At 41.5% G+C, this 14,890-nt stretch overlaps 1 protein-coding gene across 2 annotated transcripts in view; it reads right to left on the reverse strand.

The window, feature by feature from the left end:
* LOC117508615 (tripartite motif-containing protein 3-like) overlaps window positions 1-14,890 on the reverse strand; it is a 49,793-nt gene that overhangs the window by 20,162 nt on the left and 14,741 nt on the right. Inside the window, exons 2-6 of one of the 2 annotated variants that reach the window (XM_034168414.1) lie at window positions 14,346-14,356; window positions 13,988-14,160; window positions 5,733-5,973; window positions 4,435-4,586; window positions 4,174-4,354 (exon numbers count right to left, since the gene is read on the reverse strand). In XM_034168414.1, coding sequence (XP_034024305.1) covers window positions 4,174-4,354; window positions 4,435-4,586; window positions 5,733-5,973; window positions 13,988-14,133 — 720 coding nt within the window. In that variant the 5' untranslated portion in view covers window positions 14,134-14,160; window positions 14,346-14,356. Of the gene's footprint in view, window positions 1-4,173; window positions 4,355-4,434; window positions 4,587-5,732; window positions 5,974-13,987; window positions 14,161-14,344; window positions 14,358-14,890 lie in introns of those variants that run through there. The other variant, XM_034168412.1, reaches the window with a different exon arrangement.

The following is a 14,890-nucleotide window of genomic DNA, read 5'->3' on the forward strand; positions in this document are numbered from 1 at the left end:
TTGTGGATTTTGAGAAAAATGTGGCAAACCCAGAGAGTGATGCAAAAAATATTCTGCACTCAGATAAGCATTTAGCCCCGAGACGGAACCAGATTCAGTCTGTGTGCACAGCAATGCACAAACATTGCACTGGGGGCTGTTGCTTTAACTTTGGCCTGCAAACCATTGAGAGCTGAAGCCATGACAGCAGCCATGGCTTCTTCGTAAGGAAGACTATCAAATGGCCAAAATCCGGTCCACAACATTCAAATTGTCTGCCATTATGTGCAGCTTGCTACCTAGCTAGATCGCTAGCTGGGACTGGCGCGAGGCTAGTGTGAAGTTTGTCCGCCTGTGAGTGCTTTGTGACGGTGGAGGAGCTCAGCAGCACCCGCTGCTCGGTAGGGACAGAAACTGCGACAGAAGTCAGAAAGAGTGATAGAAGTCAGTCTCCAAACACAAGCAGCTACAAAACAAAACACCAGAAATAGAAGCTCGATTTGTCGCTAGTCGTTTTTAACAAAGAAAATGCAGATAAGAGGATTAGGAAAGTCTCCGGTTCAACTCAGAACAGAATGAAAAAGCTCCCACGGATGTTTACACCAAAAGATCGCTGATTCGCTCATTTCGCTGTCAATCAAAAAGGGATTCAGCCTCAGAAAGATCATCCAATCATCATGCAGAAGCTGAGCGTCCGGGCCGGCCGAGGCCCGCCCACTGCCCCATAGACCCCCAGACACGCCGAGTGTCCGATGGGCGGGACAAAGCCCAGCATTTATCCAATGACTCGTCTCGTTTCACTGCAGTCTTTGCTTCGCTACTGTTTATAGCACTGTGAAGCTGCGGAAATGAGTGAGAGGAAAGCCGCCATGGGACGGGAAGGTGGGGGCGCCGCTCTGCCGTAACGTAACGACGACCCCCCCCGGTCAGGACAACACCCCCCCAACCCGTTTTTTTTTTTTTTTTTTTACTGTTTTTTTTTTTTTTTTTTTCCCCCGCACGGTCGTGCCGCCCCCCCCTGCGATGCCGCCCCAGGCGCTGCCCGGTCGGCCCGCCTCCAGGACCGCCCCTGTTTGTACTCCAGAAAACACACACACACACACACACACACACACACACACACACACACACACACACACACACCTTCACTGCTTCTCCAAGATCGGGAAGCGGAGGGCTGGAGCCTGTCCCAGCAGTCATAGGGCGTGAGGCGGGGTACACCCTGGACAGGATGCCAGTCTGTCATGGGGCCACATACAGACAAACACAAACACACACACACACACACACACAACTATGGACAAAGTTCCCAGTCCACCCAACCTGCATGTCTGTGGATGTGGGAGGAAGCTGGTGCACCCGGAGGAAACCCACACAAACACGAAGAGAACATGCAAACTCCACATAGAAAGGCCACAGGTGGGAATTGATCCCATGACCTTCTCGCTGTGAGGGAACAGTGTTAACCACTAAGCCACGGTGCTGCCCCCAGAAAACAACATTAACCCCTTAACACCTGAATTTATATAGCTGTATATAAAAAATGTTTTGTGTGTGTTTTTGCCTTTAAGTAGATGGTAAATAATGTTGAGATTATTAATTTCACTTTTGCACAAAAAAAAAAATAGTAATTTTGGTAATGACTATGTTATAATAATAATAATAATAATGGTATGTTGCAAATTTGCGACAGGCATAATGGTCAATTTGGTATGTTGCATATTTGAGTCAAATATTGTAGCATATATTTGACAATAGGCGTTAAGGGGTTAATATCTTCCACCGTTTATACATAGATGGTAAGAGCTCCCGGAAGCGTCCCGGAAGAGTTTTTGGCCGTCTTAAGGATCACACGCCGTTGTTAACGCCAGCACTAGGGGGCGTGGCTTAGTTCCGGCTTTACCGGGAATCATCGAAAAAATTATTCAACATGTCGAATAATTCCGGGAGCATTCCCGGAGACCTCCCGTGACGACAGCGACAACGCGAACAACGCTGTTTGATACTTTTTAATCGCCGTTTCATCCTGCCGCTTCCTGTAGTGCCGCAGTTCTCGTCGCGCTGCGATGAGCAATCAGGGACTGAATATGTAGTGACGTGGAGATGTCTGGAGTTTGAAGATGTGAACACGTCCTGTATCGGGTAGCAGCCTGTGAGGAGGACTTATGTCTCTTTTGTCCTTTATTTTACAATAATGACAGTTTTTGGAGCGAGCAGCAGCACCACAGCAGCGTGGAGCGGAGTTTCTTTTTATTTTACGTGCGTGAGCGCGCGAATCGTCCTGGAGATTATTTTGCTTATTAGCTACACAGCTGTATAATAAAGCAAATGGTGACTCTTCTAAACACAATTATGACAGAGTTTTTTGGGGGAAAGAGCGGAGGAGCAGCCCCCACAGCAAACAGCAGCGGGGAGCGGAGTTTCTTTTTTTCTCTCTTTTTTTTTTTTTATGTGCGCGTGCTCCACCCCTTTCCACCGCGAAAACAGCCGGAACTACCGCGAACTTCGGTCTACGTACTACTCGCCAACAAAACCGTCTATGTGTAACCTGGGCTTAACATTTGGTGTAACCCAGTACCTACTGTCAAGGAATGAAGTGACTGTCATGTACTGTTAATGACCTATTGAGTAAACAATCATGTATATATGAGAGGGATCTATAAGTTAACGTGTCAACGCAAATTCCTTTGAACACCACATATTTTTTGACACAGGATTAACACATTTGTTTTGTGAGACTCGACAGCAGAAACTAACCTCCTTGAGCAGAAATAAGTGTGCATGCATTAGCTGTGCACGTCAGCTCTTTCAACATGCAATTTGTTTCCATATGTTTTGTACCATTGCACCCTGCTAACCCCGTCCACAGTAGTAGTGGCCGCGTTTAGTTAAACATGGCAGAGTTTGTTTTGACAGATGACTATTTGAACAGCCTAATTCTTCTAACACACACACACACACACACACACAAAAACAAATCCACCACACCATAAACCGTCTGGAGGCATGAAGAGCTGTTAGGATGAAAACCTGGACAGATTGCTGAGGAAGTACACAATGTCTTTTTTTTTTTTTTTTTTGGTAGTACACTAAGTCAGCGCACGGCATCATGGACTGATGAAGTATCTGACTGTTTTCCCAAGTTGACGGAAAACAATTTTTGACTCCTATTTAAAGTTGGACTGTTAAGTAGCAGTGGAACACCAAAATCTAAGTTCCTTTTCTGTTGTTCATAAATTAATAAAATATCAAATGACAAGGATCTGTTTTAGCTGTTATATAAAACAAATGTTTTTTCATTCATTCAAAGGAACGAATATTTAATTGGTTGAAAACTGGAGCATTCCATCTTTGACCTCATGAAATATTTGTACCACTGAACTCAAACAAACATTCATTATTTCTATAATATTAAATGACTCAAATATGGATTAAATGGGTAGAGAAAGACCAAAATTCTTTGCATTTACTGTTGGTGTGAACTGAGTTACTAATGGAGAACATTGCGTCAAAAATACCACTTGCTGGCCAAGCACAAAGCTGATGCAGAGAGCCCTCCTTCCCTTCACTAAAAGCAGACCATGCATTTTACAGGTTTGGATAACTCTAAGCAAAGTTTTTTTTGACAGCGATAGCGAAAGTGGTGACTTCAGTTTTCAGGCTGAATAACATTGTGGAGGACGAGGGTCTGATTGAAAGTACTTACATCATATTCAATGACAGCACGTACAGTATGTGACCCATTTGTCCACTCCCACGTCGACAAGAATATTAAATATAACACAATGCTAAAATACCCTCAGCCATATGAGCATGTAATCAATGAATGAGTACGTAGAAAGAATGTGACCTTTTGACCCCTTAGAATAGGTCAAGGTTAGCCATTTTTGAAGTTGTCCAAGGTCTGTGGCTTAAGAATGTTCCCTTTGAATTTGAAGACTGGCAGTACTGGACTTATGCCGAGCACAGACAGACGGACGGATACAAACTCTTCAGAATTCCCGATGACCATATTTTGGCCTCAGGTAAAAACTGGAAAATTATTGCTTTGAGGTACATTTAGAGCAGTTAAAAAATGTGGGAGTTAACATACCCACTCTGTCCTCAATTGTAGTTAATCCTAATATACACACATTTTTTAAAAAAAATGCCAGTGTGGTATTCAAAAAAAAATAATAAAAGAGGACATCTTACCTTCTGCTTGGTGCTGCAGATATTTTCTACCTCAGTAATAAGAGCAGTCTTGCGTTGGTGTAAGGCCTTTTCCAGCTCATCAAAAGTGTTACTGATGTCACTGACCGCATCATTTTTCCTCTCTGTAAGCTGCTTGGAGATCTCAGTCACAAGTTCAATGGCAGCCGTCAGCTGAGGCAATCTGTCGGAAATAACGCAAAGTTAAAGCGTCCTGCAGAATTCCAAAACTACCCACATTCACCAAACTGCTGATGGTCAAACCTGTTGCGGACCGTATCCAGCTGGTTTTTCAGTGCTGACTTGTGCTGTTCGAGAACATCCCTCAGAGGAACTGTCACGTGCTCCCTGTGCTCTCCTTCCGTGCACTCCAAACACATGGCGGTTTCACATGACTCACAGTAGAACTCCATCACCTGGAGGAGTGATGGAGGATTATATCCCTCTGTTCAGTTCAGTTAACCCTCTGGGTTAACAGCTCTCCCTGCATCCCACAATCAGGTTTTATGTCTCTTTTTTCAGGACAACCTGTACTTTTAGAATATATATGCTATAGTCGTGTTTTATAAGTATAATAAAGGTTTACAATCAGAAATAAGAAAGGAAAACTAAATAATAAGTTTCCCCACACATTTATTCAAAACACACAGCCAACTATAATAAACAACTGTTTTGACCCTTTATAAAAGGTAATTTGGGCTCTTGTGTGAAAGACTGTACAATAAAAAGGTTCAAACAATAAACACAAATGCACATTTTGAACAATATATACAATATGGTCTATGTGTTTTGTTTGTCTTCATCTCCAAGCAATTTCTGTCTGCTATTACACAAAGGTCACACCACAAACTTCTACTTCTACTGTATTTTGGAGTGTTCTGTCCTGCTCGAAAGCAGCTTTGAGACTTTGGCCCATTTACACTCTGAGGAGCGGCCCCTCCCCCTCACTCCATTGATATGGTAAACAGTGCTCGCCGGAGTGAGAGAGCTTACCACAGGCTTATTCAAAAACATTCACAGGCAAACTAGGGGAGCAATCCTGATACTCACACACTCTTTGTTTGAGCTGTGAGATTGTCATCAGAGGATCTCTATCTGCTGCGTCTGCTCACTTTCACTGATCGCTGTGCATAATGGCGCAGGGCACATTGGAGCCAGCAGCCAGGAGGCTATTCAAACAGGCCAACTAGTAACACATCACTGCTAAAAACGATCTTTGGTGTATCACATGAGGTAAATCTGCCCTATGATTGGATTTTGGAAAACCATGTGACGGTGAACCAATTCCGATTGGACACTCGCATTGCGCATGTCATCACACAGCTTCTATGAGGAGTACAAAGATGGCCGATGGCTGGCTTGAAAGTCCGCAGAGTTAACTTTTCAGCAAAAAAAGTAAGTTTCTATCTCGTATCCTTAAAAAGTTATTTATAATTTAGTAAAGCTTGGTCTCAGCTGTCGTATACGACGACGCTGGCCCCAGAGGGTTAAACACATTTTTCTTGTCCATCAGATCAGCATTCTCAGTGGACAGTGTTGTCAGACCTGTAGCTGGAGCTTACCTTGCCTTCGTGGTTAGGGCAGGAGAGGGGCTGGCACGCTGTGGCTGCGCTCGCCGACTCAAGAACATTGCAGGCCTCAGGTTGAGTACACTCCGGGTCACGCTGTAACACCTCCATCAGGTTTGTGATGAAGAAGTTGTTCTGCAGGGCAGCCACACCCTTTTCTGGTAAGATAGAGGTCTGTCGACACACTGGGCACGACAGTGTCAGAGACTGAGGAGGGATGTAGTTCTGTAAGCATCTGCATGGGGACAGAACAAAAAAGGCATGAAGGTGGAGCATGGCCATTCAGAACAAAATCCACAAAAAGGAAATGTTAGACTTGTTTAAGGACATGATTAGTGCATGAGCCTGAAGCCAACTGTGACCAAATCTGTACCACAACACTTACAGTCCATCAACGTCCACTAGATTCTCTGATATTTGTTACCCTGTAACATAAGGGTGTAACGTACATGTATTTGTATTGAACCGTATCAGTACAGGACGTTCGGTTCGGTACGGGGCTGTGCACAGGTGATTTTGCGTTGCATGTGTTTACCATAATTTCTGGACTAGAGAGCGCACTTGAATATTAGCCGCACCCACTCATTTTAAAAAGAGAAAAGAAATTGTACATAAATAAGCCACGCTCGTTTATAAGCCGTGGGTCTCCACATTGTAACATGAGATATTTACACAGAAAGATTTCTTAACTTTTAATTAAATACGTACCATAAATGCTTTTTTCCCCTGAAGTGCATGTAAATATTGATGCGCACGTCATCCAGCGCGCGTGCATGGTGTCCCTGCTCCACACGGAGAAATGAATAATTTTAGAACTTTTTCTTGAGATTTTATCACATGTGCAGCCAGGATCACATGGAAGCTGTGGGAAATGAGACGTTATTGAGGCGCTGTGACTTTTTGACTTGTTGCGCCAAGACAGAGAACTGGTGGCGCTCCACTAACTGATCTGAAGGCGCAAAGTGCCGCAGAGCATCTTTTCTTCGCTAAAATGCACAGGTAAGAGCATATATTTACACTGTGTGTGTGTGTGTGTGTGTGTGTGTGTGTGTGTGTGTGTGTGTGTGTGTGTGTATTCACACCTCATGAGGAGCGCAGCTTTCAGAAAATCAACTGACAGCATCAATTGATATATTTGTTGTTTGAGAACATTTTATTTAACTTAATACCAGGCAGCACTTTGCAATTACTTTTATTTCCTGTTTGTATAATGTTACAATAAATTGTTGGTTTAAACAACAAGCAAATTTAGGTTTTGATTTTGTTGCCATACTGCACCGAAAATGAACTGAACCGTGACCTCAAAACTGAGGTATGTATCGAACTGTGATTTTTGTGTATCGTTACATCCCTACTGTAACACAACAGACGGTGCAGAGTATTCCTTTTTAAAATCATATTTGCATCACTTGTTACCAGCAATGGAGCAACTTCATTTTTTTGACTCCTATGCAAACTAAAATTGACATTTGTCACTATTTTTGTTGGTTTTAATCCATAACATTCAGTCAGCAAAGGTCCAAAATATACCTTTCTGGAATCTTTATGATCAGACAAACAATGTGGTATATACTTTTCAACATGACTTGGATTATTAAATGTTGACACTAGTCAACATTTAATAATGCCCTTCATTCCTTGATCCTTCTTTGACCCCTACGTGGCCATTTCTACCACCCTGGGATGACCACTACACACTTGTGTTCAAAATAACAATGTGTTTAAATAAAGTGAGTAAAGTCCAAAATCCATATCATAGCTTTCAATTCCACACACGCAAATGCATTGGGAACTGAAAACCTGTTTGGCCTGTAGGCTATATGTGGAGTCACTCAGAGTGAGGGCAATGGTGCTCCTTTAACAATAACTTTCTTTCTATGTGGCCCTCCAACATGCAGAGTCTCTCAAATCAGAATACAGCAGGTGAAAGTGAACGTGCTAAAACAGCCTCCATAAGTAACATGATGCAAGTTATGAGAACTGCAAAATAAACCATCCACAGTAGGATTGGACAGGAGTGTTTGCCGGCTCATTCAAGAGCCTATATCAGTGCATCACAAAAACAGTAGCGTATCTTTGGATCATCAAAGGTATGAACACCTGGGTGTAGTGGCCCAAACAGTCATTCTGATTTCACAGTGAAGAATGACTGTGCCACTGCACTTAAATTAAAACACATCTGTTAACCAACAGTAACCTTTAAGAATGCAACTAGTCATCATTTTCATCATCAAGGCAGATCTTTATTATTATTTCTTAGTTTTCAATTCAGGTCTGGAAGCATGTGATGATGCTGCGGAACCACCTTGGGTCAGACAACCAGTCCATCCTCACCTCTTCAAAGTAACCATTTGTCTGCTGCAGGCAGTTGAAACATGGGTGAACTTTTGACCTTCTCCAACCACTGAAGTCCTCAACACATAGACACCTGTGTGCTAGATCGCACCCAGCAAAGTACACCACATATCAAAAATGTTGTAGCTGATGTTCCCTCACAATGCAAGTGACTCCTTTTACAGCCCAAGATTTCTTAGATTACGTTGAGAAGAAAATAGACGGCATTAGGTTAAACATATGCCAGCATGGCTTAATCCAACCACCACACCCTGTTATCGAGGCGGGTGCCATCGCTGATACATTACCTCGAATAACCAAATTTGATAGCATCTCACTAGGCGTACTGACCAAATTCGTAACATCTGCTAAAAGCACAATGTGTTTATTTGATCCTATACCAACAAAACTGTTTAAGGACCTGTGGCCCACTCTTGGGAAGAAACTCTCTGGAAAATATTAATCTGTCATTAACCTCAGGATCTATTCCAAAATGTTTCAAATCTGCAGCAATTAAACCATTACTTAAGAAATTTAATCTTGACCCTAGTGTATTGAAAAAACTATCGGCAGATATCAAATCTATCATTTTGCTCTAAAATTCTGGCAAAGTGGTTTCACAGCAGCTTGTGGACTATCTTACTGAGAATAATCTCTTTGAGCCACTGCAGTCTGCATTTAGAACATGTCATTCCACTGAGACAGTTCTGACCAAAGTGGCAAATGATCTTCTGCTTGCAATTGATTCAGACACCACTTCAGCTCTGCTGCTCTTAGATCTTAGTGCTGCGTTTGATACCGTGGATCATCATATTCTACTCAATAGGCAGGAGAATCATTTTGGGATTACTGGGAATGTCCTTGCATGGTTGACATCATACCTGACCAGTCCCTCTCAAATGTGTCTGTACAACAACACTACCTCTAACCTTAGTGACATGAAATATGGGGTTCCACAGGGGTCCGTCTTAGGCCCCCTGCTTTTCTCCCTTTATATAGAAACCTTGGGCACATATTGCGGCATTTTGGAATTACCTTCTACAGAAAAAATTTGTTTGAATAGCTACTCGTTCGAAACCTTGTACTCCAAGTGCACCTCCATTTTTTTTTTTTTAAATTGCAGCTCTTAAATATCTTCCATATAAATATATTCCTGACTTGTACTTTTGTTTTCAGAGCTCTTTATGATATCAAGTGGCCTTTCTTCATCAAATATTATTTTGTACATAACCATTATATTCATAATTATCCGACCAGGCAGGCCGCACATTTGCATTTACCTTTGCATAGAGTGACTTGTTATCAGCATCACAACAGATATCATGGTGTCAAATCTTGGAATGATATGGTTCATCTTGTAAATCCATCCATCACTTTATATAGATATAAAAGTGGACTAAAAGCAATGATCCTGCAGGAGTATTTACAATGACGTGTTTATATTATTCTGGATAAATTGGTGTAATACTGTTGTATACTGCTGTGCTTTGTTTGCTTTTGTTCGGGAATGGGTTTTCGATAAGCCTTTTTGGCTTCCACCACTCCCTTGCACATCATTTATATTGTATCTTTTTTCTCTTTTATTGTTTTTATTTTTTTTTATCATTTTTGTGCTAAATAAACAAATCAAATCAAACCTTTCATTGCTATGCTGATGATACTCAATTATACATGCCGATAACTACTGGTAATCGCATTCACATAAAATCCTGAGAGGATTGCCTTGCATCAGTGAAAAGCTGGATGTCCAGCAATTTCTTACTTTAAACTCAGACAAGACTGAAATTATAATTCTTGGTCCAGTGACACATCGGCATCAATTTGACCAGCTAACGCTTAGCCTAAGCTCGTTTGTCATACATCTCTGACAAAGTGAGGAACCGTGGAGTGATTTTTGATCCTACGTTGTCCTTTGACCTACACATTAGAGATATTACGAGGGCTTCTTTCTTCCACCTGTGAAATATAGTGAAGACTCGTCCTATCCTGTCTATGTCTGATGCTGAGACCCTGATTAATGAATTTGTTTCTTCTAGATTGGACTACTACAATGTCCTATTTTCTGGTTTACCACAGTCCAGCATTAGGGGTCTCCAACTGGTTCAAAATGCTGCTGCCAAACTCTTGACAGGAAGCAGAAAGGTCGACCACATTACACCCATTTTGGCGTCTCTTTACTGACTTCCTGTCTCTGTGAGGTTGGAATTAAGGTTCTGTTACTAACCTATAAAATTATTCACAGACTAGCCCCTCCCTACTTAACTGACCTAATTAAACCCTGTGTACCTGCCTGGGCTCTATGTCCCTAGGGTGAATAAAATGTCTGTGGGCCACAGAGCTTTCTCTTATGTTCCTGTTCTGTGGAATGATCTCTCCATGGAGATAAAACAATCAGATTCTGTAGAGACATTGAAATCCAGACTTAAAATGCATTTATTTTCCCTTTTGTATGGCTAGCATACTAGCATAGTGTGGAACTATGCTTCCTATCCTTTTAAATTCATTTTATTACCTCCGCCAAGGAAGTTATGTTTTTGGTCGCGTCTGTCTGTCAGCAGGATAACTCAAAAGGTTTGGACAAATTTTAATGAAATTTTGTGGAGTGGTTGGAAATGACAAGAGGAACAAGTGATTAAATTTTAGTGGTGATCCGGAGCACGATCCGGATCCCAATGCTAACGCGTTAGCATGTCTATGGCATTTTCAATGTTAAAAGTTAGCATTAAGCAGTTGCAGCTGTCATCACATTCAGGTGCATTTGTTTTCAAATTGTAACATTTCTTAAATTTATTACCTCCACCAAGGAGGTTATGTTTTTAATCGCGTTTGTTTGTTTGTTTGTCTGTTTGTCAGCAGGATAACTCAAAAGGTTTTGAACGGATTTTGATGAAATTTTGTGGAGTGGTTAGAAATGACAAGAGGAACAAGTGATTAAATTTTAGTGGTGATCCGGATCGAGGAATTTTTTAAAGGATTCTTCACCATTGCGGGATAGGGGGAATTTTGACATTCTAGTATCTAACCCCACAAAAACAAGGCAGAAAGGCTTGAAAAAAATTAGGGTGTAACACAGTCAAATGTTCTATCAAACAAAGTTTGGTGATCGGATCCGGATTCCGGATCTGGTGATCCAGAATATGCAAAAATATAGGGAAAATAGCAAATGTGTCAGTGTGAGGTGACAAATGAAGCTAGAGATGCACAACTAACACCAAATTGTAGCTGAATCTGTACTGATTCAGTAAGGTGTCATCAGATTTGATGTAGCTTCAAATGTTATGGAGCTAGATCCAGAAGAAAACAGCCATTACTGAAAAATCATTTTTATACAATAACGTTTGAACTAATAAAGACATAAACATGATTCCAAGTTCTAGTGGTATGTTTTCATGGTCAAGGATGTCAAATATAAAGGAAAGAAAAGTGTATGTATCATAGTTTTGGTTGTAACACTGAATTGTTGAATAGATCACTGTGCTAAGGAGGGAATCTCTTTAGGGCCAGTGATCCTATGGCCTTGTTTAGAGAAGTGTTTCATAAATGTTAAAAAAAAATCATATATCTGCAGTTTAGTTGAATAATAAATTTAATTTTGTCTCTTATTTGTTTTTGTCTATAAGCACATGCAATATCAATATCAGTGCTCAGATGACAGTAGCTTCTGGGAAAGGTGCAAGTTGTAATAAACTGTGATGCCAAGCACTAAGGATACATGCTATCCAGTCACAGCTGATGAAACTTTTTTAACTACTGAGCAAACATCATTGTTAGACTTTTTTAGGTTCAATGATTCCACGGCGTGTAGATGTTATGGCGTCAGTGACCCCATGGCCTTGGCGGAGGTTTGCACTCTCTGAGTGCTTCTAGTTAGTAATGGAACTACGTCTCTGCCTCAACTTTAGCTAAATTCTGGGTCTGTTAGTGAAGCATAGGGCTAGCTGCCGACAATCACCTTAGTATTCTTTGTTTTCCTGTCGATTTACTGCTGATGAATTATACCTTAGGTGTAGTTTTTCCAGGAGACTGATTCAGCTCTTTTTCTCTCTGTCCGAGGTACAGACTTTGGGACGGCTACTGAGCACAGGGTGCCGGACTGACTGTGAGATACCACGTCGGAAGCTAATGCAGCAGCACACTGCAGTTTGCGTTTGGAATAGACATTGCCATGGGAACAAGCCCACTGACAGCATGAGGACTGCTGGATGACCCCTGCCTGTGGCATAACCGCCTGCGTGGAATTCTCATCAAATACATATTCTTCTGTTATTATGTCATGTTTTGATTTCCTGTTTTCTGTTTCTTCAACTTGTAACTGTTAGAATGGCCTAAGCAGTGGGTGACCTCTCTGAGTCTGGTCTGCTTGAGATTTCTTCCTCAATATCATCAGAGGGCGTTTTTTCTTACCACTCTCACCTGTGTGCTTGCTCTAGGGGTTGGTAAGGTTAGACCTTACTTGTGTGAAGTGCCTTGAGGCAGCTTTGTTGTGATTGGGCGCCATGTGAATTAAATAAATTGAAAATGAAGTTATACTCTTCAGAGACTCTCTAAGTAACTACTTGTTTGACTTCATGTCATTATGGGGTTGTATTCAAGGATCCTCTGAAGAGACAAAACAAGAAAGGCCTTCACCTTCAGTTTGCAGTTCATATCAAAGTCTCACAGCCACACAGTGAGACAGGAAGCACCAGGACAATCAAATCTTTAACCTTCATTCTACTGCAAAGATATCAGCATTTCTAAACACCTCTTCCCAGCAACCGCATGATTTTATAAGCTCTTCCAGGTGCCTCTCACTCTCAAAGATTAAGGACCCAGAGACATGAATGTCAGTGCTGAGGGGTATTGGGCTGCCCACTTGGCTTTTGAAAAACACCAGCGCACCCACACAAAAAAATATGTCTTAACAAAAAAATTAAAAATTAAATTAAATTCAAAATTTGTTCTTCCACAACTGAATACTGAAGAGGATTGCTTGAAGACTGAAGGGCAATTAGAAGAGCAGCCAGCCAAACATTATAAGCACATAAAATTTCACATTTTGGTCAATTTCTATGTGACCTTCAGTGACCTCTGTCAGGGTAATCAATGAGATATTTTTTAATGGTATGTGTTTACATGATAGTAGATACTTCCTATGACCCAACATTGAAATAAATCTAGAGTGACCACCATCACACTCTAATGCAAAGTGCCTGACCATAAAAAAAAAAAATAATTCTTCATGTTTGGGTGAAATCCAGACCTTTCTGTGGGAGAAATTGTGTTTGCCTGCACACAGATGGGGGACATTTTGGCAAAATGCTTAGCCTTGGATCTTATGGTAGGTGTTCAAATATTGGATGGAAACAGTCGATATTTTGAAGACATGTTGAGGCAGATGGTTCTGTAAAACTGTAAAGAACCTATGTTTGACAGATGAGGGGGACTGAGCCTCTGACTATTTGCGCCTTACAACATTAACCACCATGTGACTGAGCATTTTCCCAACCCTCTCATAAAAATGTGGAATCATTTTCTAGAAAATTCAGTAGATACCATTTTAATTAGAGAACAACATCAAACATAACAGAACCTTCTGTGAAAACAAGCAGCCCAATATCTGAAATAGGCCAGAACCACCACTGTTTAGACAGTATTGTAATCTAAACTATTATATCAGCCATCTCTGAACAGTAGGAATGGAAATAAGTGCTTGCTGCCAATAGCCAAAAAAATGCTGGGTGTTTCTTGTGGTCAGGGTCTGAGTGCTTTGTGCATTATGTCATGCAGAACTTACACTAACAGAGTGGCTGATTTTAAGACGTGACCTGTAATTTTCAAATTTCTCAATCATGAAATCCAGCTAAAGTGCTCACTGGCTGGTTGGAGCACCAGTCATGGGGTATTTTAGCCTAAAACTGATTCCCAGGACTTACTTCTCGCAGAAGGTGTGCAGGCAGGGCAGGACCTTTGGGTTGTGATAACGATCCAAACAGATGCTGCAGACCAGGAACTGCTTGTCAATCTGCCTGACCACGGGGCTGGTACTGCCGGTCTCACGCTTAGCCATGATGACAGACATTCAAAGGGAGAGTTGGAACCACTGAACCTGCATCCAGGAGGAAGGAAACAGGAGAAAGGTCAGGCGAATGAGGAAACATTTATTAGATGAAGTGGGTGGACTCAGTTACAGCCACATTAACAAATGGAAAAACTGAGTCACAATGCTGCAAGTGTAAGATGATGATGAGGATGATAAGCAAAGCAAAATAGAATTACAAAACATTTGTCACAGTGAAATCCCAGTTCTGTGGCATTTATGTTCTCTGTCCCCACCCAACTCAAACATGAGCATCACCACAGGTTGTTGGCTTTATAAGCAAATACTCTGATGCCATCTGATACTGAATCACAGTAAGTATTTATTCAGCAATGTGGCAAAAATGGAACAAGGCTCTCAGCTCGTTCAAGTGGAAGATTCTCACTGTGCCACTATGATCACATCACACACACGCCACAGTCTGTGTGTGTGTGTGTGTATATATATATATATATTTTTAAAAGCAGCAGGTTGTTCGTCATCATGTTCCACAGCAGTCCGTAGTCAAGGTTCTTGAAATAGAGTAATATGTCCATGTGGTGAACATTTACTATTAACCAGCATGTTGCTCGTGGGGATCCATGGGCTCTAGATTGGGTAGAGTTTATAGAATCAGAATCAGAAGAAGTTTATTGCCATTGCCAGTGAACAGGATCCACAGACTAGGAATTTGCTTCGGTACAATGGTGCAACATTAAGAAGAGATAAAATGCTAAGATAAAATATAACATATGTGTCA

The sequence above is a fragment of the Thalassophryne amazonica genome, chromosome 4 (genome assembly GCF_902500255.1).
Source record: "Thalassophryne amazonica chromosome 4, fThaAma1.1, whole genome shotgun sequence".
NCBI classification, from domain to species: Eukaryota; Metazoa; Chordata; class Actinopteri; order Batrachoidiformes; family Batrachoididae; genus Thalassophryne; species Thalassophryne amazonica.